Raw genomic sequence first — 21190 nt, forward strand, 5'->3', positions numbered from 1 at the left:
ACCATCCTGTAAACCTTACCCTTCAGTCTTGCTGCTTTCCTTCTGTCACAAATCCTCACTGACACTCACACCACCCTGGCTGCACTCTTCTTCAGCTCTCTTGTGTCTGTTGCTTTGGATGATTGCCTCCAGGTATTTAAACCCTGACTACCTCTACTCCTTGCATCTTCATTGTTACACCTGTCTTCCTCGTATTCACACATACATTATATTCTATCTTGCTTCTTACACTCCTGTTCTCTCCAGTGCCTACCTCCACCTCTCCAGGCTCTCTTCCACTGCTCTCTGATCTCACTATAGATCACAGTGTCATCTGTAAACATCATAGTCCACAGAGACTCTGTCTAAGCTCATCTGTCAGCCTGTCCATCAGCACTGCGAACAAGAAGGGGCTCAGAGCTGATCCCTGGTGTAATCCCACCCACTTAACAGTTTGATACTGTTGACCATAATATTTTATTATAGTAATTAGAGCATTCTGTAGGTATTAATGATGGAGTTCCACAGGGCTCCGTGCTAGGACCAATTCGGTTTACATTACACATGCTTCCCTTAGGCAGCATCATCAATCATAGCATACAGTTTCATTCATTTGCTATGCAGATGACACCCAGCTCTATCTGTCCATGAAGCCAGATAACACACATCAATTAGTTAAACTGCGGGAATGTCTTAAAGACATAAAGACCTGGATGTCCTCCAATTTCCTGCTCGTAAATTCAGGTAAAACTGAGCTTATTATACACAGCCCCAAAAACCTTACAAATATGGTATCTAGCCAGATGCTACTCTGGATGGCATTACCTTGGCCTCCAGTAACACTGTGAGGAACCTTGGAGTCATTTTTGACCAGGACATGTCCTTCAATGTCAAATTAAACAAATATGTAGAACTGCATTTGTGCAGTATCTCATCCTGTCTCAGGCTGATGCTGAAAAAGTAGTTCATGCATTTATTACTTCCAGGCTGGACGACTGTAATTCATTATTATCAGGAAGTCCTGAAAACTCCCTGAAAAGCCTTCAGTTAATCCAAAATGCTGCAGCAAGAGTCCTGAATCTATTTATCCTGTCTTCCTTCTCTCACCCCAACCAATCACAGCAGATGGCCCCGCCCCTCCCTGAGGCTGGTTCTGCCGGAGGTTTCTTCCTGTTAAAAGGGAGTTTTTCCTTCCCACTGTCACCAAAGTGCTTGCTCATAGGGGGTCATATGATTGTTGGGTTTTTCTCTGTATCTATGAAGCGCCTTGAGGCGACTTTTGTTGTGATTTGGCGCTATATAAATAAAATTGAATTGAATTGAATTGACAGGGACTAGAAAGAGAGAGCATAGCTCTTCCATACTGGCCTCTCTTCTTTGGCTCACAGTTAAATCCAGAATCAATCATCTTTAGGCATGAAAAGATGAATAAAAATACTTAAAAAATCCTGATTCATGCATGACAGCATTAAATAACAATAATTACAATGACAGTACAAGAAAACAGCCTTTGAATAGCACCAAAGTAGAATGGCTTCCAGGTCCTTCTTCGGTGAAATCGGCTTCCTGTTTGCATTTGGGAGACAGACACCCTATAAGCATATAGCTGGGGTTGGATCAGGTGACCCTGAATTCTCCTTAGATACACTCCAATATTTCGTGGCTGCTGGGGGCTTTCCATGATGCTTTGCGTCTTCTTCAGTCAGATGTGTTTTTTTCCATCACTATGTGTTCATACACCACTTTGCATTTAATCATTAGTTATTATTAATCTCTGGGTCTATTCCACAGCATGCCTTTGTCCCATCTTCTTCCCCTGATCCCCAGGGGGTCGCAGCAGATGGCCTCCCCTCCCTGAGCATGGTTCTGCTGGAGGTTTCTTACTGTTAAAAGGGTTTTTTTGTTTCCTATTGTCACCAGAGCACATGCTCATGGGGGGTGGGGGTTCTCTGATCTCTCTGTATGTAAAGCCCCTTAAGGCCACTATCGTTGTGATTTGGCACTACATAAATAAAACTAAATTGAAGTGAATTGATTTGGCTTGGAGCGCTTTGAGTCGTCAGTAAGGCAACATAAGGACATACGTCAGTATTTACTACTATTATTAATAACTTTATTACTTGTGTTGCATTAACTGTAAATAGTGAGCAGAGTTGAGTACCTGTAACTGTCTGAGCTGGTTCAACTGGAGGCGCAGCTCACGCACATTCCTCTTGGCTGACACTAAACGCTGTTGCATCCTGCTGTCAGAAGCAGGGGCCCGAGGAGCTGGATGGATGGAGGCAAAGCTGTCAGTCAAAGCAGGAATCTGAGGCTCAGATGATTCTCCTGAAGGGCAAAGAAATCGTTTTCTTTTCAGAATTTTCACACCATGAGATACACTCATAGTGCCAATATGTACATTTAACCTCTCACCAAGTCTGTTGTTTATAAGGTTGCATTCTGGACTCTCACTGAAAACACAGAGACAGACAAAAGAGCTAAAATGACCGTTTTAACCCAGGTTTATATCGTATACAGAAATAATCTTACTTTAACAGGTACCTGTTAGTCAAACTAATATTATATTTGATTAAATGCATTCTTGTTTTATACACATTGTTATTTTAAATACGACCAACAACAAACATAATAAATGTAAGAATAATTAATCTACAGGGTGGGCCATTTACAGTATATGGATACACCGTAATAACATGGGAATGGTTGGTGATATTAAAGTCCTGTTTGTGGCACATTAGTATATTTGAGGGGGCAAACTCCTCAAGATGGGTGGTGACCATGGTGGCTATTTAGAAGTCGGCCATCTTGGATACAACTTTTGTTTTTTCAATAGGAAGAGGGTCATGTGACACATCAAACTTATTGGTAATGTCACAAGAAAAACAATGGTGTGCTTGGTTTCAACGTGACTTTATTCTTTCATGAGTTATTTACAAGTTTCTCTTTGTTCACAGCCATTGACACCATGTGCCACAAACAGGACTTTAATATTACCAATCACTCCCATGTTATTACAGTGTATCCATATAAATGGCCACCCTGTAGTAATTGTTAATATCAGTAGATGTTACAGACCTGACAGCATCCTTGTCTCCTGGTCCTATGGACAGAGCGTGGTGCACGAGCCCTGCTAGACTGGCTATCTGCTCCTCCATGGCTTTGATTCTCTCACTGATAAATAGGAATACATACATTATATCCATCGCATAACACTTGTATGAACCATGAGAACAGCTCGCCACCATGTAACTGTCATAATTTCGTTTAAGCACCATTTCCCAACCATTGGTCTCATGATTCTTTATATTGGAAGGGAAATACACTCCGAGAGCATCCTGGTAGTTCACCCTGAGTCTACATCATCAGGAGGAAGAAAGGTTCACATGATCAGCCCTAACCGTACACTTTATCAAAAGGAACAGTTGAAGCTTAATCTTAAAAACAACTGCCCTCTCCACTTCCTGACTGGTCACTTCCCCATTGACACTTAGTTTATGAATCTGAGCTCCCTGTGCTGCCTACTGATCATACTTGAAAAAGCCTTAAAGGACATCCATTCGCTTCCGCTTCTCCTTTTCAGGGGCACGGGGGGGGGGGGGGGGGGGCGCGCTGGAGCCTATCCCAGCTGTCATAGGGCGAGAGGCAGGTACACCCTGGACAGGTCGCCAGTCTGTCGCAGGGCCAACACACAGGGACAGACAACCATTCGCACTCACATTCACTCGCACATTCACACCTAGTGGCAATTTGGATTTTCCAATTAACCTATCCCCACAAGCTGCATGTCTTTGGACGGTGGGAGGAAGCCGGAGTACCCGGAGGGAACCCACGCAAACACGGGGAGAACATGCAAACTCCACACAGAAAGACCTGATGGTGGAATTGAACTCAGGACCTTCTTGCTGTGCGGCAACAGTTCTAACCACCGTGCCGCCGAGTTGCCTTAAAGGACAAAATAAGGTTAATAATTTTATGCATTTTGTGACTTAAGTGGGGTCAGTTTAAGAGTCCAGCTGAACCAAGCACAACTTTTGTTAATGGAGTTTTACTTTTATAACACATTTTTACTCTGAGCATTCAGAGCAAATCTCAAGAGGCCTGTTTTTTTAGTTTGCAGATATCATCACTGTGTGATATTTTGCAGTTACTGAGTGTCAGATTTTGAAACTTCTACCGCGAAATTTCAACCTAGTAACAGAAATCTCTCACAGGACAAATGAGAGATAAGTCGTTAGTTGTGTATTTAATTCAAAAAGGGCAACATGTCATGTTTTGTTCTTGTAGCAGAGCATATCTGGGCTGATTATCACTATAAGCATTCACTGAGTGTAATATAAGGACTCTTTTTGTGATGCAACTGGCTAAACATGGAAAATAACTGAACCCACTGCTTAGTTATCTTTCTCATACGTTATGAAAGACATGAGAAAAGTTGTTCTTTTTTGTCGTTTAAAAGAACATCTGTGATTTATGTTTCCTGTGGTTTTGTCATAGGCTGCAATGCAACAAGGCAATCACTCTGGCTATCAGCTCACCTTTGGGCATTGCTGGCATTCATATGGCCCTGAAACAGTCTCTCAGTTTGTCCGAGAGGACTGTCAGCAAAAACAGATGAGGTGGAGGATGAGGATCCACTGCCTCTTCTTCTGCTTATAATCTCTAGTGTAGCGTCCTGCCCCAGGGACTGGCGAATCAGTGACTTCTTCTCAGGAGACACGAGGCCCACACCTCCGATGATTTGTCCGCCATCAAACATCCTGACTTCACTGAGTCTGTGAGGGGAACTAGGCGGGATTTTGGTTCCCATTGGGGGAAGCTGACCGTCAGCATACTTCCTACTCTTCCGCCTAGAGAAAGGAAAAGCAGAGGGAATAGATAATGAATGTATGTACAGCAGTGTAAAACCCACATACAATATGGTCCTTTGATAAATAGATGAAAAATCAAGTAATCAGTTTATCAAAGTCTCTAATTTCTATCGTAAGTTTCATTATAATAGAGATGGCTATAATAGCACAAAACCCAGAAAAAAACATTACATAATTAGTTATTACAAGTCATCAATTGATTTTCACGTCATTGATTGAAATAAATATTTGTTCCCAATCTTGTAGTTGGTCACAAGGTTTGCACACATCTCAGGAGGAATTGTTGCCTACTTCTCTAACTAACTCTAAATCCTTCAGGTTTCTTGACTGCCAAGAAGTTGAAGCTTCAGCGACCTTCACAGGCTTTCTACAGCATGGTCGAGGAAAGAGCTCACATAGAGCTCAGGACCACTGATGTTTTTCACATGACAAAAGTGATTTAGACAAACAAACAAAAAAAATTACAAAGAACCAGAGATGGGTGTAATCCAATTACTTTTTTTCAAGTAACGAGTAAAGTAAGGGATTACTATTGCAAAAATGTAATTAGATTACCGTTACTTTCCCGTAGGAACGCTGCGTTACTGCGTTACTAAAACCATGATTTTTTGCGAGAATGTCTCATGACAGTGACGTAAGCGAGTGCGACGTTCGTGACAACAGCTGTGTGCAGATCAACAATGGATCATATATCGAGTGCAGAGAGAGTATGAGCGTGCAGCGTTTAAAGCGTGGAAGTACTGACCTTACTTTGAGTTTGATTCCATAAAAAGTGACAAAAACATTAGTGTCCGTTGTGCGTGGGAAGAAAACTTCTTTTTACAGCGAAAAAAAACCCTAAACTTCCAAACAAGCACCGAGTAGCTACGACGTAATGGGAAACTCACAGAGAAACTCGCGGATTCTTCCACTGACCGCTGCACACCTGCACCAGGGTAACCCTCCGCCTACCCCACTCCTGCTTTACAGGTGAAAATAGAGCAACAGGACCGCTAGTCTTTGACTTTATTTATTTTCTGCTGAGTTTTACTTGCATCTATTTGAAAGACTGAGTGTAAACACAAAAAATATTTTATTTTATGTGCTGGAATGTGCAGAAAATAGGTTTAAATATTAAACTAATTTCTTCCAGTCAGAGAATGTTGCAGATAATTAAATTTTTGCTTGATGCATAAAGTTAAAAGATTAAAACTAATAAAACAAGTTTTAAAAAGAGACTTTTCCATTTGATTACATTTTGTATGATGATTATGCAGAAAAAGTAGAATTGGGCTGAAAGATCTATCACTTTATCACCTATTCAGGTTGTAAATCGTGTTTTTAAAAAGTAACTAAGCAACTAAGTAATTAATTACTTTTGAAAGTAAGTAATCAGTAAAGTAACGGGATTACTTTTTTGGGGAAGTAATCAGTAATTAGTTACTGATTACTTTTTTCAAGTAACTTGACCAACACTGCAAAGAACAATATAGTATACACAACTATTAAACATTATGTCTCTCCCTTCTGAGTCCCTGTCAGTACATACATTAGTAATTGATGAACAAATTGATTTAGTTTGCTTTAAAGAAACCTGGTTAGAGCAGAATAATTATGTTAGTTTAAATGAATCAATAGCCTTATAATACTTAAATCTCCAATAGTGGGTTACAAAGCAGTGGAAAAATACATTTCATCACAGTAGATCTTTCTCAAAGGACTGTAACTAAGTTTAAGGATATAATTTCCCCATGTGCCAACACAGTGCTGAGCAGGTACTTAAACTCTACTCCCTAATATTTTTTTACAACTTCAATGCATATTTAATTTTCTGTAATATATTTATAATTAGAGCTATTTGCATTTATTAGAGATATTTTGTTACATTTTGTAACTTTGTAATATATTCTTTTATTTAGTTCAGTTTAGTTAATTACTGTTCTTTTCATTTTGGAGCAATTGTCACCACATCATTTCCTCTTCGATTATTACGGTATTCTGATTTTGATTCAGATGATTCCTGGAAGAAATATAATCCAGTTCAGTTCAATTTTATTTATATAGTGCCAAATCGCAACAAGGTGCTTTAAACTGATGCTTGAGTGATATAACATCACCAGTGTTGGGAAGGTTACTTTTAAAATGTATTCCATTACAGATTACAGATTACATGCCCCAAAATGTATTCTGTAACGTATTCCGTTACGTTACTCAATGAGAGTAACGTATTCTGAATACTTTGGATTACTTAATATATTATCATGCTGTTTACAACTACATGAATGTACTATTGCTGTGATTTATTACTGTTACTGAAGGTCCGCGGCTCCGAACCGTAGTAAAGGGACCTCTGGCTAATACGGTGGGTTCGTGTCGGGCTCGTAGCCGAAAACTAGCTTTACTTTGTTGTCTGGGTCAACTTTGCTAGCAGAGACAGAGAGAGGCGTTGAAAGGCTGCTCCAACAGAACTTATTGTTTTTGGAGGAAAACACGAACACGGTGTACAGTCGAGTCTTAATAGCTTACTTATAACTGGGCTCGTCAGGCTCTCTTCTTGGCTTCAGTGGTTATTATTATATTTACATGCTTCATACATGCTATGCCTTTACCACACTGCCTATCGTCTTCATATTAAATAATTAGTTGAATAATACTATTTAAAAATATTTCTTCACGTCATTATGCAGGCCACAATAAGGGGTGACGTGCCGCGAGGTTAAGTCACACGCATTAGAGCCTCTTAATGTGATACTAACCCCAAGTTGCTTTCGCATGCAGCTATCAAGAGTGTGAATGTTAGATAGAAATCACTATATAATAATCAGCTCATTTACCTACATTTGAATTACTGAAAAATGTCGAACTAAAGATTACATTGACAAAAAAGTTTGTTTTTTGTGTGTTTAGATGTTTCTTTTATATGCTGCCCAATGACTGTAGAAACTGTCACTCGGTCGTGTTTTCGTAGCGTAAACGCTGGTCCTCCTCTCAGAGCCTACGCTCTATCTGCTATTCCCGAACAGAGATACGCAAGTTTCTCCGTGACTGCAGCTGTCAGTCAAAGCTCTTATGATGACGTTTCACCCCAATTTAACATCACCGCGGTAGGAATTAGAATCAGACTTATGGGAAAGGAGACCCATTGAACATCAATGAGCGTGATGAGAACTATTGAAAACTAAGAAAGAATCTTTGGAAAAAAATTATCTAAGGAGAATTAATTTATTTTAGTCTGACCCTAGTCCCATCCGCTAACATGGAGGAGGCGGGGCTTATGACCTATACTGCAGCCAGGCACCAGGGGGCGATAGAGACGTTTTGGCTTCATTTTTGTGGAGCTGTCGCGTTGTCCATGTTTTCTACAGTCATTGATGCTGCCCAACTAAAAATGATCATTTTTAACCCACTATAAGAACTACATCTAACACATGTACCTAAACCGGTACAGACTGTTGCCTCCTGGCTGCTGCATACACCCAAATGGTGCAGAAATGAAGCATTAAACTTCAGACATTTCCTATTGCATATGTGTGTAAATAGGCAAGTATACCTGTGGGGGGAATGGGTGCCGTCCTCTAGATTAGATTGGCTCTCTCCATAGCCCATCAGGGGTTTAATGGAGGCTCGGTACTGCTGCAGCCCTGCTGGGATTCCTAGGACTCCAACATTCACCACATCTTTTGCGAGAGATGGAGGGGCACTGCACTGGGAGGAGATGCTGCGGCGACCTATTCCATCCTGCAGAGAAGCGCAGTAGGAGTCTGGATGTGGTCCTCCTTCTCCACGCACCACCAAGGCCATGACCTTACTGCTGTCGACGTTCTCATCTGACACATACATGCATGTACACATAAACACACTGTCACTTTAGAATGTGGAGCACACTTGTGGAGCACACTTGTGGAGCACACTTGTGGAGCACACTTGCAGTAGTGACTCGTTGTTCAGTAGGAATCAGCTAAAAAGCACATTCCTACTGGAGGAATCTCACCAGGCTTGACATCTCTCCTCTCCAGGATGGCACTGCTGGTGCATATGGCACTGGATCGTCCTGCTCCCGAAAGGCGGTCCCGCACTCCCCCACTGCCCCCTCCACCATATGCCACCCTGGAAGGGGAGGAGGGCATAGACCGGGCCATGGGTGGAGACATGGAACCTTGCAGGCTTTGGAGGGTGCCACGACTGGATGATGACAAGGTGTGGACTGGACTGTGACTGCCATACAACACTTCTCTGGGGATCTGAAGAAAGTGAAAAAAGTGCTCTGAAACTGCACCATCACCACAACTTAGAACCACAGACGCGGGGGGTAGAGCTAGGGATGCACCGATACCGATACCGGTATCTGGTATCGGTATCGGTGCCAGATACCGATACCGGTGGGTGGAGACATGGAACCTTGCAGGCTTTGGAGGGTGTCACGACTGGATGATGACAAGGTGCGGACTGGACTGTGACTGCCATACAGACGCGGGGGATAGAGCTAGGGATGCACCGATACCGATACCGGTATCTGGTATCGGTATCGGTGCCAGATACCGATACCGGTGGGTGGAGACATGGAACCTTGCAGGCTTTGGAGGGTGTCACGACTGGATGATGACAAGGTGCGGACTGGACTGTGACTGCCATACAGACGCGGGGGATAGAGCTAGGGATGCACCGATACCGATACCGGTATCTGGTATCGGCCTCGATACCACATTTTCTAAAGTACTCGTACTCGTTTCCAAAAAAGTGGTATCGGTGCATCCCTAGATAGAGCACTTTCCATAACACTTCATTGACGACGGGAGTCACATCAGCCTGTTTTAAATCAGCAGTGGTGGTACAATCATGAAAAAGCCTGGACTCAGTTGACTCAGTTGCAAACTATAGACGCATGTCACATCTATCTTTGTTGTCCAAGAGCTTTGAAAAAGTTGTTTCTCGCAGCTCACCAACCATCTGTCAACAAACAATCAGTTTGAGCCATTTCAGTCTGCTTTCAGACCAAACCGCTCCACAGAACCAGCTTTAGTCAAAGTGGTAAATGATCTGTTGGTAAATCAGTGATCGCACTTCAGTTTTATTACTGCTAGATCTAAGCGCTGGTTTGACACTGTGGATCACTGTATTTTACTGAATAAGCGTGAACATTTTATCAGCTTTTTTATCGGCATGTATCCTGGCTGAGATCCTACCTGTCTGGGAAATCTCAGAACGTTAGTTTTAAAGATGATCTCTCTGAGACCTGCACTGTGAGGCATGGGGTCCCCTCAAGGATGTACCTGGCCTATTACTGTTTCCTCTCTATCTGCTGCTTCTTGGTCTTCTTCTATGTTGTTTTCATGTAACCTTTCACTGTTATGCTGATGCCTGCAACTATATGATCCTTTAACCACTGGAAACTGTGCTGACTTGTCCAAACTGGAAGCTTGTCTATCTGCAATTAGGGGCTGGTTATCTGATCATTTTCAGCTTCTTAATGCTAAGACAGATTTGATGGTCATTGAACCACAAAATGTTCACTTGTCTTCGTGTATTGATTATTGTAATGGTCTCCTCTCTGGGTTGACGAAGAAAAGTTTTAGAGGTTTACAGACTGTACAAAATGTGGCTGCCTGCATTTTAACCAAAATAGGGAAATATGAACACATTACTCTAGTACTGATATCTCTTCACTAGTTGCCTTGTACGGTTCGAGCAGATTTTAAGATCCTGTTGCTCACCTACAAGACTTTAAACGGTCTGGCGCCTTCATATCTCTCTGACCTTTTGCACCTTTATGTTCCCTTCAGTGCTCTCCAATCTCAGGGCAGAGACAGTCACAGCAGTTTACTGGTTTCAGGTGCTGGATGCCAACAGTGTTGTTCACTGGTGCACACTAGTACTGCTGGGTAACCCTCACAATTGCGACATGATACTTTTTTCTGCTCATTTAGTTTAATTTCATGTTTTTGTTCAATCAGCCCCATTCTGAGTGAGTTGCTTCCTTTTCTGCTGTGGAGTCCTTTTTGGCCAGTTGTTGTTTAACAGGTCTGAATATGCATTTAATTCAAGTGTTTAGCTGATCCCAACAAGTCAGTTTCATCTTTCAGGCTTTGATCATAAAGCACATGTAATGTTTTAATGAAACTCAGTCAACCTTCCAATGAAAATCAAGCGGAAATTTCATCATTTCACCAAACCCCAAGAAGTGTATAGCTGAATTTTAAAAGTACTTACATTTGATAAATGAAATTTTATGTTTTTGTGAATTCTGAATACACCCTAAATAAAATATACATCACTCACTCAGACAAACAAAAACATTCCTGAGTCTGGGTCTTAAGAAAAAGGAATAGTGTATAAGAAAGAATAAGTAATCTCAGCTAATTAAAAATAATAATAATACAAACGATACAAAAATGTACCAAATACCAAACCACCAGCCCAAAGTCTCACATACAAACATTTACTGAAAATGTTGAAAGTATAATTGTGCGTCTTTGTCCTCAAGAGAGGTCAGAAGTGTAAATATAATATAAATGGCACTCAGAAATAGAAGTGCAAGTTGCAAAGCCATAGCAGATATAAGCCTATCTGATGAATCTGTGTGTCTATCATGGAAGTCTTTAGCAAATTTAGCTGAATATGCATGGGTCACAATACCAACACGATCAGCATTACAACTAATGTCGATCCACTGCAAGCTGTAGTCACAAGTTTGGTTTCTGCCAGCAGCTACATATCAGATGAAGGTTTTCATATAAAAATATTATGGTGTTAGTCATCCTGTCAGTTTCATTGCTATTGTCAATCACTGAATGGAGAATATGTCAGTGAACAAGTCATTTCTGAAACCAAATTATAAGACAAATAATTGTGCAATGAGACAAATGAGTACAGATTCCTCCATTTTTCTTTAATCCTACATATTAAATTTCTTTACAAATACTCAAATATGAATCTTCTCATGGTAAAGCCTGATTGGTTTTCTCCATTCTCCACACTACCAAGTAGGGCTGCTCAGTTAATCGAATCTTTCAACGATCATTAAAAATGACTGAGCTGATTATTAGCCCCTCCCTCGTGCTTTACTCTCGCGCTGCTCCGTGTGGCAAATCGAGCGCACCTCTCTGCATTTTGAACACGCGTCACAACAATTAAGAGCAGCGGTCTCCAACCCTTTTTGCGCCACGGACCGGTTTATGCCTGACAATATTTTCACGGACCGGCCTTTAAGGTGTCGCGGATAAATACAACAAAATAAAACTAGTACCGGTACCAAAAAAAAGAAGATTTATTCATAACACACGTGAAAAGACCCAGGAAAACCGAGTTAACGATAAAAACGATAACAAAATAACGCTGAAAACCGATAAAAACCCTGAAAACCAGACATTTCACACCTGAGCCTCAACTCTCGCGGCCCGGTACCAAACGACTCACGGACCGGTACCGGTCCGAGGCCCGGGGGTTGGGGACCACTGATTAAGAGGACCCGAGGGAAGCTCGGAAAGCTCAGCAGAAGTTATTTGGAGAGGAGAGTGACTGCTGTTGGTTAAAGAGAAGTAAAAAACTTCAGTGGTGTGGAAACATTATGGGTTCATGAGTCAGACGTGGATCAAGTAGACACAGTGTGTAAACTTTGCTACAGTGTCGTAGCTGCACCACAGAGCAACACTGCAAAGTTCACTAAACATAGATGTTTACATTTTTCATTTATTTTTATATTGCAAACATTTGCACTGTTATCAGTATTTGCACTATTTTATATTATTTTTGACAATCTTTAAAGTTATTATTCAACACATTGTTATTGTTAAATAAAAATCGTCAAATAATCGAGATCTCAGTGAAAATAATCGTGATGATCATTTTTGCCATAATCGAGCAGCCCTACTACCAAGTGAAACAATAAATAATGTGTGCATATGTTGACTTAGCTCTGCATGACTACAGTTAATATTCCTGTTGTTGTGCAAATAAGAGATGCATATTAGTCTATGTGACTGAGTAGGTGGCACAACCCAAAGCCTTTATTTGAAAAGGGCATTGATCTCTAAACCTACAAAGAGCTGGCATGCCAAAACAGATGAACTGCCAGACGTTTAAAAATCCAACAGGTTGCTTTGCTTTTGTCCAGACCAGTTACACAAGGAGAGCAACCTGTCAAACAGATGATTGTTCGAGCACAAACTGAGTCGACACAAATTCCCAGCAACAACAAAATATTCTTCCAGCTATGACTCTGCCCTGACTGTCTTTCACTTCAGTCAGGGCACTTTCACTTCACCATTCAGACATCCAGTACTACTTGACTTCCATTATTTCCCTCTACACTTTCTCCAACACAAACCCAAACCTAACATTAGCTCACCCTACAATATAGGGACCTCAAACACATTTTTCTCTCATGAGTAATGCAAGTACAGACAGAAACAAATACTGTTGCAATAGTTCTCTTCTATCAATGTTAAGTTACTGAATTTTCTCAAATTATGAGTTGGTTAGTAAAATATATGTAGAGGGCAGGGTAGCAGATTATATATTAAGCAAATGTGGTTCAATATCCAGTCTCAAACTATATGATGAAATTAGCTCTCAAAAGTAGCGGCCCAGGAAAGGAAAACAAAGAGAAGAACCCTTCAGAGTCAACAGGCGTCTCGGTGTGGTAGAGGTTGATGTTTACCAGTCAGGAGGTTAGTGGCATGTTACCAAGTCTGAGCATTTGTGAATGTAAAAAAAGTGTTTGTATGAATGTGTGTGTGCCTGGATGAATACAGCTTGTAGTAGGAAATGCTCAGAGTAGAAAAGCATCATATGAGTACTCGTCCACTTGGGGATTCAATCCTTGGCTTGGCCAAGATACTAACCTCAAGTTGTTCACTGATGCATCCGTGGGAGTATGAACATGTGAAAAAGTGCTTGTGTGATGAGGCATGTGGTATAAAGTGCTCCAGAAGAGTAGAAAGCACTAGAAGCAGAACTCATGACCAAATTCATCTGTGAGTTTTATCAGTGTACAAGATTCAATTATCCAATTAGTTGGAAAATTACATTAAATAGTTTTGTTTGTCTGTTTCAAATACATTCTGAATTGGACTGTTTCATGTCAGGATCTGGAGACTCCATCAGGCACCTGAGTTCCTTGGTCTCCACCCCTGGGCGGAGCCATCATCCCTGCTGCAGTCCTGCACACCTGAGACTGATTCAGGGCAATCAGGTTGAGGATTTAAGGCCCCCTCAGACTCTCCTTCACCGCCAGTTTGTCAACGACCTCACGTTGGTGTTGACTCTACGGCTTTTTACGCTCTTGCCACTTTTTCCTTGTTAACTTTGGATTCATGTGCTTCAGATTCCCTGGACCTTCTTTGCTATCACCCTCAGCTCTCTGTGGATCATCTTCATATTCAGGAAAAATACAAGGACCCTCACCTGCCTGCCCTCCAGCCTCACTCACCACCTTGGACTCAGTGGAACTCAGGTCTGCCAGCCTCTCCACTAGTCCCCTGGACTATCGCTGCCTCTCCCTCAAAGCGAGCTTCACGCCGGAACCAGTAAGCGCTATCAGTCAGTTTCACCTCTGCTTGGATACCCTGCACCTGCCGCCTTCTTAACCCTGTTCTCTTTTCTTCCCAGACGCAACCTGCTAGACCCCCGTTCACCCCCGCTGTCACACGGTTACATCATTAGCGACACCCTGCCACATATTCACTTGTTGACTAAATAATAAACTCTGCAAAACGTTGAGCCGTCTCTGTTGTGGTTATCTGCAATCGAGTCCGATCTAGCTATCGGCCCGTGGCCATTGTGACAGTTTCATAGCACTTTTCCACTCTAGTTGAGCACTCACAGTCCTCCCATCGGTTTTCTCCTCGGGCTTCACCAAAATAATGTTGAGTTAAAACAACCAAATGACAAGTATCACTTTCTCATTGTCACTTTTTCCTCACATTCGAGTAGGACCAAGTTGTCACTGTAAGTTGTTTGAAATATATGCTCATATCTGGGTAAGAAAGGCCATCGTATTTTCAGTTTAAGTTACCACTAGATGGCTTGGAATAAATGCAAAAAAACCCCAACAAATAAGTTGTTATGAGTCAGTGTCATGGAGTCATGTTTTGTACTGTGTGGTTGTTGTCTGCCACACCAGAGGGTGGCGTGTTATTCTATGTTATTGATGTTATGTGAGTTCCAGGTGGAGGCTGACCATTGGAGCACTGGGAGAGGCCGGCTATAAATGAGGACCCTTCTGCCCCTGTCTGCTTCCTGTTCCCAATGAGCTGTGCCTGAGAATCTGTTCTCTGGAATGAGAAGTTTTTGCTGTGTTGAATAGTTTTGTTGTAAATAGTTGTAAATGTTTTTACTCGGTAGCTGTAGGGGTGCGAAGCTATTTTCTCCTGTTTTGGGTTAGGGAGGCAGATAAGAGACCGGCATTTTCTTTTGGGTTTTCTCCGTGTAGGTAAGCCAGTTTCATTTCATTTCTAGAGAGTTTTGTTTGTTGTTTTGGCCATGCTCACCCTGATGCCCGCTACCTTTTGGAATTTAATAAACTGACTGGTTATGTCAATCTGTGGCAGTTTTTGGTTTGTTTTCCTTGAGAGTGGGAGTGTGAGGACATTCTCCCTTTTCTTTTTATTTTCCTTGTGTTGTGCACCGGTTTCCCCTGGGCTGGGTGTAACAAAGTTCACAGTTTTTAAACAGTTTTTAAACAGAGCTCTGTAAATGGGCCGTGTGCTTGGATACATTTAGCTAATCCTTTATTCTGATGGACAGATTAACAACCTAACTAGAAGTTTCTGATCGTTATGTTTAGTTGGCCTGATCCACACCAGACACGGGTTCAGTGTCCAGGCTCTCATATAACTACTGTTAATATTTTTGCATTTTATATTCACTTTCAGTGCTGTGTGCTGAAATCAAAGAGATGTTAATACCTTTGCTCAAACTTCTAGTACTGCTGAAATGTATGTTTGTAGTTTAACTAATTCTTTGACTAAAGATCTTATATATACTGTAAATATTAACGACTTTTTGCATGTACCCTTTTCTGTGGAGAAAACAAACCACAATGCATTAAATTGAAAAAAGCTGACTGACTCACCTTTCCTCCTACAGCGGCAGACTTGGCATGATGTTTGAACACATGTTCAGGGTCTTTATGATACGCCTTCAGGAAGGAGTTGGGGGTGATGTTTCTAGAAGCAACAGATTTGCATCATGTGACAAATCAATGTGTGCAGCAAGTTCTACAGAAGCTATACTGAATCAGTTTCCACACATGTGAAACGCATTATTAAACATTTAGCTTAAGTTGTGGTATGCTGAAATCACTGAGTAGTCATTAAATGGATCAGACATGTTGTTTGGTCAAAACAGGTCTCACGGCTGTGCAGCGTGTACTTTAAAATAAAATTTTGTTTGTGAGAACAGTTTTATTTAGTTTATCATTGTGATGTTCAGCATGCAATTGTTAACATTTCGCTGTCTATTTCAATTCAGTTACTGTTGATATATGAGGCAAATTGATTTCCTTTTGCTGCCTAAACCTAAAACGCTGAGAAGTCGTTTTGTAGAAGGTGGGGGCTCTGTAACTGAAAGGACATGATATTGAGAGTGACATTATCTCTAGGTACAGCAGAGGATGGAGGATACAAACCATTTAGAGCACGGCATGGAGTGTATGTCGTGTCTCAGGGTTCTTAATCCTTTTGAATTTGACAAGAAGCAAAAAGTGTAGCTGCCAGACTGAGTATGTAAGGTTTAGTGCTAAAAACAAGATTAAGGAAAACTATGTATGAATTAAAGATGGCAAAAGTGAAAAAATGTTTCCTCAATTTACAATTGACACCAAAATCTTTTCAAAATTTTTCATCTTTAGTAAATGTAACAGCAATATAACAAAACACACTGACAGATAATCTGACTTTGTTAATGAGTAAAAAGGACAGAGGGGATTGTTTTATTTGTTTATAAACAGTTGTGCTGGGAAGTTTACATACCGTGGCAGAATTTGTCATTTTTGGGCCATTTTCCAGAGAATATGATCGATAATACAAAACTTTTATTTCAATCATGATTAGTGGTTGGGAGAAACCATTTATTATCAAACATACCCTTTTTAAATCATAATGACAACAGAAACTACCAAAATGACCATGATCAATGTTTATATACCATGAAAGTTTTAATAATAAAGGTAACCAGTCTGTGATCTGTTTCCTTGTAATTAGTTTGTGTATAAAACGTCAGTGAGTTTCTGCTCCTGACAAACCCCCAGTGCTGCACTGATGTTGGATTCTGAGCCACAGGGAAAGCAAAAGAATTTTCAAAGGATCTGTGGGAGACGATAGTTGAACTTTATGAAACAGGAAAAATGATATAATAAAAGATATCCAGGCGATTGACAGCATCAATCAGCAGTGTTCAAACAAAGAAGTGGAAAAATTCTGTTGTAATGGAGACAAACATTTCAGCCAAAACTGCCACAAAACTTGTTCGGGATGCAAGAAAAAAAAACCACAAATAACTCCAGTTGACATAAAAAAAATCCACTTTTTTTCCCGGGGAAAAAAAGTGGATTTTTTTGGCTCAGTGGGATGAGCAGCTGCCGAGAGACCTAGAGATGAAGGTTCGAATCCTACCTGTGGCGGTTGCCGCACATCTTCCCTGCTTGCATGCACACTGCTTTCTTGACACTCTGCAGTGTACCCTTTCAAATACAGCCATCTTCAGCAAGCAGTTCAGCTTCTACACCTCTGTTCAGCAGATAATTCTGCTTCTTCAGCTTTTTTCAGCAGATAATTCTGCTTCTTCAGCTTTTTTCAGCAGATAATTCTGCTTCTTCAGCTTTTTTCAGCAGATAATTCTGCTTCTTCAGCTTTTTTCAGCAGATTCCACTACACGGCATTCACACTGCATTTTTGCAGGAAATGCAACTTTTTCTAATTCTTGATTCTGTCACTGATTCTTGAACATTGTTCTCAAGAGTCTGCTGATATTGACTGGAATCCATGAGACTCTCAACTTTAACAAGATTCCCAGTACCTGCACTGGCCTCAGCCCCACAGCATGATGGAACTGCCACCAGATTTTACTGTGGGTAGCAAGTGTGTTTCTTGGAATGCTGTGTTCTGTTTCCGCCATGCATACCGCCTCTTTCTATGTCTAAATAACTCAATTTTAGTTTCATCAGTCCACGGCACCTTATTCCAAAATGAAGCTGGCTTGTCCAAATGTGCTTTAGGATACCTCCACCGACTCTGTTTGTGGCATGTGCGCAGAAAAGGCTTCTTCTGCATCACTTTCCCATACAGCATGTCCTTGTGCAAAGTGTGCTGAATAGTTGAACGATGCACAGTGACACCATCTGCAGCAAGATGATGTTGTAGGTCTTTGAAGCTGGTCGGTGGGTTGACTATGACCATTCTCACCATCCCTCGCCTCTGCTTATCTAAGATTTTTCTTGACCTGCCACTTCAGGTCTTAACTTGAACTGTGCCTGTGGTCTTCAACATCCTCACTATGTTCCTCACAGTGGAAACTGACAGCTGAAATCTCTGAGATAGCTTTTTGTATCCTTTCCCTGAACCATGATGTTGAACAATCTTTGTTTTCAGGTCATTTGAGAGTTGTTTTGAAGCTCCCATGTTGCCACTCTTCAGAGAAGGTTGCAAAGAGGAGAAAAACGTGTAATTCAGTACAAAAGAAGTTTCAGCTCTCACAAACTATTCCAAATTGCAAAACGCTTACCTATGTCTCTAACAAAACCACTAACTTTGTAAAAATAGGAAACATTTCTGTTTTTCACTTTCTACTATAGAATCGATTTGTTTTTTAAACAACCTAACTCCAAAGAGTCTAACAGACACATTTCTCACTTTATCATATAAAAAAAAAACAGTTAAATATGTAATGTTTTTTACACTGACAGAAAGGGGAGTGTCACTGGTGCTGCCTGCTTAAGATCAAAGTGGGCTGTATGTGTACATGATGTAAAATTAGTTTGACACCCCTGATTGTTTGTGTTGTGATTATAAATACATTTTTATATAGATGGTTTCACCCAACCCCTAACCACGAGCGAGTAAAACGTTTTTCCATTAGCATTCATTGTCATGGTTGGCTGTGTGGCAGGCAGGCAGGAGTGGTGGACCCAAAATGCAGGACTCTTAGGAAAGGAGGTTTCAACTGAAAATGCAGCTTTATTGCTGGAACAAAACTTCAACATAAAATAAAACTCACAAAAGCAAACAAAACTCTAAACTGAGGTGCAGGAGGACTAGAAATCATGAACACACAGCAAGTTGAGGATACAACGCGACAGGGAGCACAGGAAAACACAGGGCTTAAATACACAGGGGAGTAATTAGGAAATGGGCAACAGGAGGGAGACACAGCTGGGAGAAATTAGGCTAACGAGACAGGAGAAAGGTAAAACTGAACACATTGACATGAGACATGAACTTTCAGAATAAAACAGGAAACTAACAGACACAGAGAACCAGAACGGACACTGAACTTGGCAGGCAGACTCACGAGCAGACACAGTGACACCATGGACAGACAGAGGGAACACAGGCAGGTATGAAACAAACACACTAACACACAGCAAACCTAAACAAAAGACAAGGCAGAATAAACAAGAATATAGAAGAATATAAAGAAACACAAAACACAGAGTCCTCAGACTCAGGACCATGACATTCATATTCTCTAAAACAAAAAAATGGCCCAAAAAAGTCACAAATTCTGACAGGGTATGTAAACTTATGAGCACAACTATGTAATTGTGTATATCATTCTCAGTACCACCCTCACCTAATATCCTCCAGGTCATAGTAAACATTGCGGGTGGTATCTTTGATGTAGATGGCCATCTTTGGAGACTGCAGCATCTTCATGGTGAGCTGTTGAGGGAAAGCGGTAACAAACAAAGCCCGAAGAGCATCCTGACTGCTGATTTCTGTGGGCACCCAGACTTGCTTTGTTTCCTCCCCATACTGCAGGAACAGCACACCTGACACAACACAAACAGGCAGGAAGAGGGGCCATCAGTCTGTGTCAGAACCGTACAATGATGGTGCTGAAACATCTTCAAATCTTAATACGCAAACTGATGAGTGACAGCTAAAATAAATATTTTTTGATGTTTATTTTAATATATTTAGCCATATACAACATAAGAATGCTAATCCACAACAAAATCTTTAAATTAAATAGGGTACAGGTGCTTGCTTCTCAGTGGCTTATGAAGCAGACAGCTTTTAAACAAAACCTTCAAGCTCCAACACAAGAGCTTGCAGGTGAAGTGTGAAGTATGAATAGATTCATGTTGAGAGATTATTTAAATCCCAGTGATTCACGAGCTATCCTATGCACTCAATTTGTCTCATATGCATACTGTCATGGTCCACATGACCCAGCATTTGTGTTTCATTTTGTATCATCTTATGTTTTGTATTAATTCTTATTTTTTACGAGTTCTTAGGGTTTGGTTCTTGTGTTTAGTGTTTTAGTGTGCTCCCTCCTGTGCTCTGTTCGTGTCCCTGAGTTAGTGTTGTAGAACAGTTTGTGAATTTCCTGTTTTACTTTGAAGGTCTGTGTCTCATTGTGTCTATTAGTAAGTAAGTAAGTAAAATTTATTTATATAGCGCTTTTCACAGATAAAAATCACAAAGTGCTTTACAACACAGGAAATGGGAATATAAAAACAATATAACAGTAAATAAAACAATGTAAAACTATAAAACTATAAAAAACAGCATAAGAAGTAATTAATCAAATGCTTTTCTTAATAAAAATGTCTTCAGCTGTTTCTTAAAAGAATCAATGGAGTCCGTGCAGCGAAGAGACAGACACAACCGTGGTGCCACAGTCTGAAAAGCCCGATCACCACGAGTTTTAAAACGAGTGCGCGGTACCACCAGCAGTCTCTGATCGAATGACCTTAAAGCCCAAGAAGATGTATGTGGTTTCAGCAGGTCAGATAAATATTGAGGAGCCTGACCATGTAGGGCCCTAAAGGTTAGAACTAAAATTTTAAAATGAAACCTAAAACTTACAGGCAACCAGTGAAGGGAGGCCAAGACTGGAGTGATATGTGATCTTCTCTTGGTGCCTGTTAAGAGACGTGCTGCAGCATTCTGCACAGTCTGAAGACGATTTAAGGCTGATTTGTTAAAACAAGTAAAAAGGCCGTTACAATAGTCTAAACGAGAAGAAATAAAAGCATGAATAATCATCTCAAGTTCAAGCTTTGATACCATTAGTCTGAGTTTAGAGATATTCCGTTAATGATAAAAACAGTTTCGGACCAGCTGCTCGAGCGACATCGAGCTGTCAAATACGACACCGAGATTTCTAAGGCTTGATTTTACAGAAGGGTCTAAGAA

The 21190-nt window shown here is 40.9% G+C and overlaps 2 protein-coding genes across 3 annotated transcripts in view; both read right to left on the minus strand.

Moving 5' to 3' along the window:
- The window catches only part of tmem68 (transmembrane protein 68), a 287792-nt gene that overhangs the window by 44367 nt on the left and 222235 nt on the right, over positions 1 to 21190 (minus strand). The window lies entirely within an intron of this gene.
- Positions 1 to 21190, minus strand: part of LOC146498450 (uncharacterized) — a 93784-nt gene that overhangs the window by 35069 nt on the left and 37525 nt on the right. For both annotated transcript variants that reach the window (XM_085141092.1, XM_085141093.1), the window contains 8 exons: positions 19617 to 19815; positions 15901 to 15994; positions 8821 to 9070; positions 8380 to 8656; positions 4518 to 4829; positions 3058 to 3153; positions 2395 to 2432; positions 2141 to 2307 (listed from right to left, as the gene is read on the minus strand). In XM_085141092.1, the coding sequence (XP_084997218.1) occupies positions 2141 to 2307; positions 2395 to 2432; positions 3058 to 3153; positions 4518 to 4829; positions 8380 to 8656; positions 8821 to 9070; positions 15901 to 15994; positions 19617 to 19815 (1433 nt within the window). The remainder of the gene's footprint in view (positions 1 to 2140; positions 2308 to 2394; positions 2433 to 3057; positions 3154 to 4517; positions 4830 to 8379; positions 8657 to 8820; positions 9071 to 15900; positions 15995 to 19616; positions 19816 to 21190) is intronic.

The sequence above is a fragment of the Neolamprologus multifasciatus genome, chromosome 18 (assembly GCF_963576455.1).
Source record: "Neolamprologus multifasciatus chromosome 18, fNeoMul1.2, whole genome shotgun sequence".
NCBI classification, from domain to species: domain Eukaryota; kingdom Metazoa; phylum Chordata; class Actinopteri; order Cichliformes; family Cichlidae; genus Neolamprologus; species Neolamprologus multifasciatus.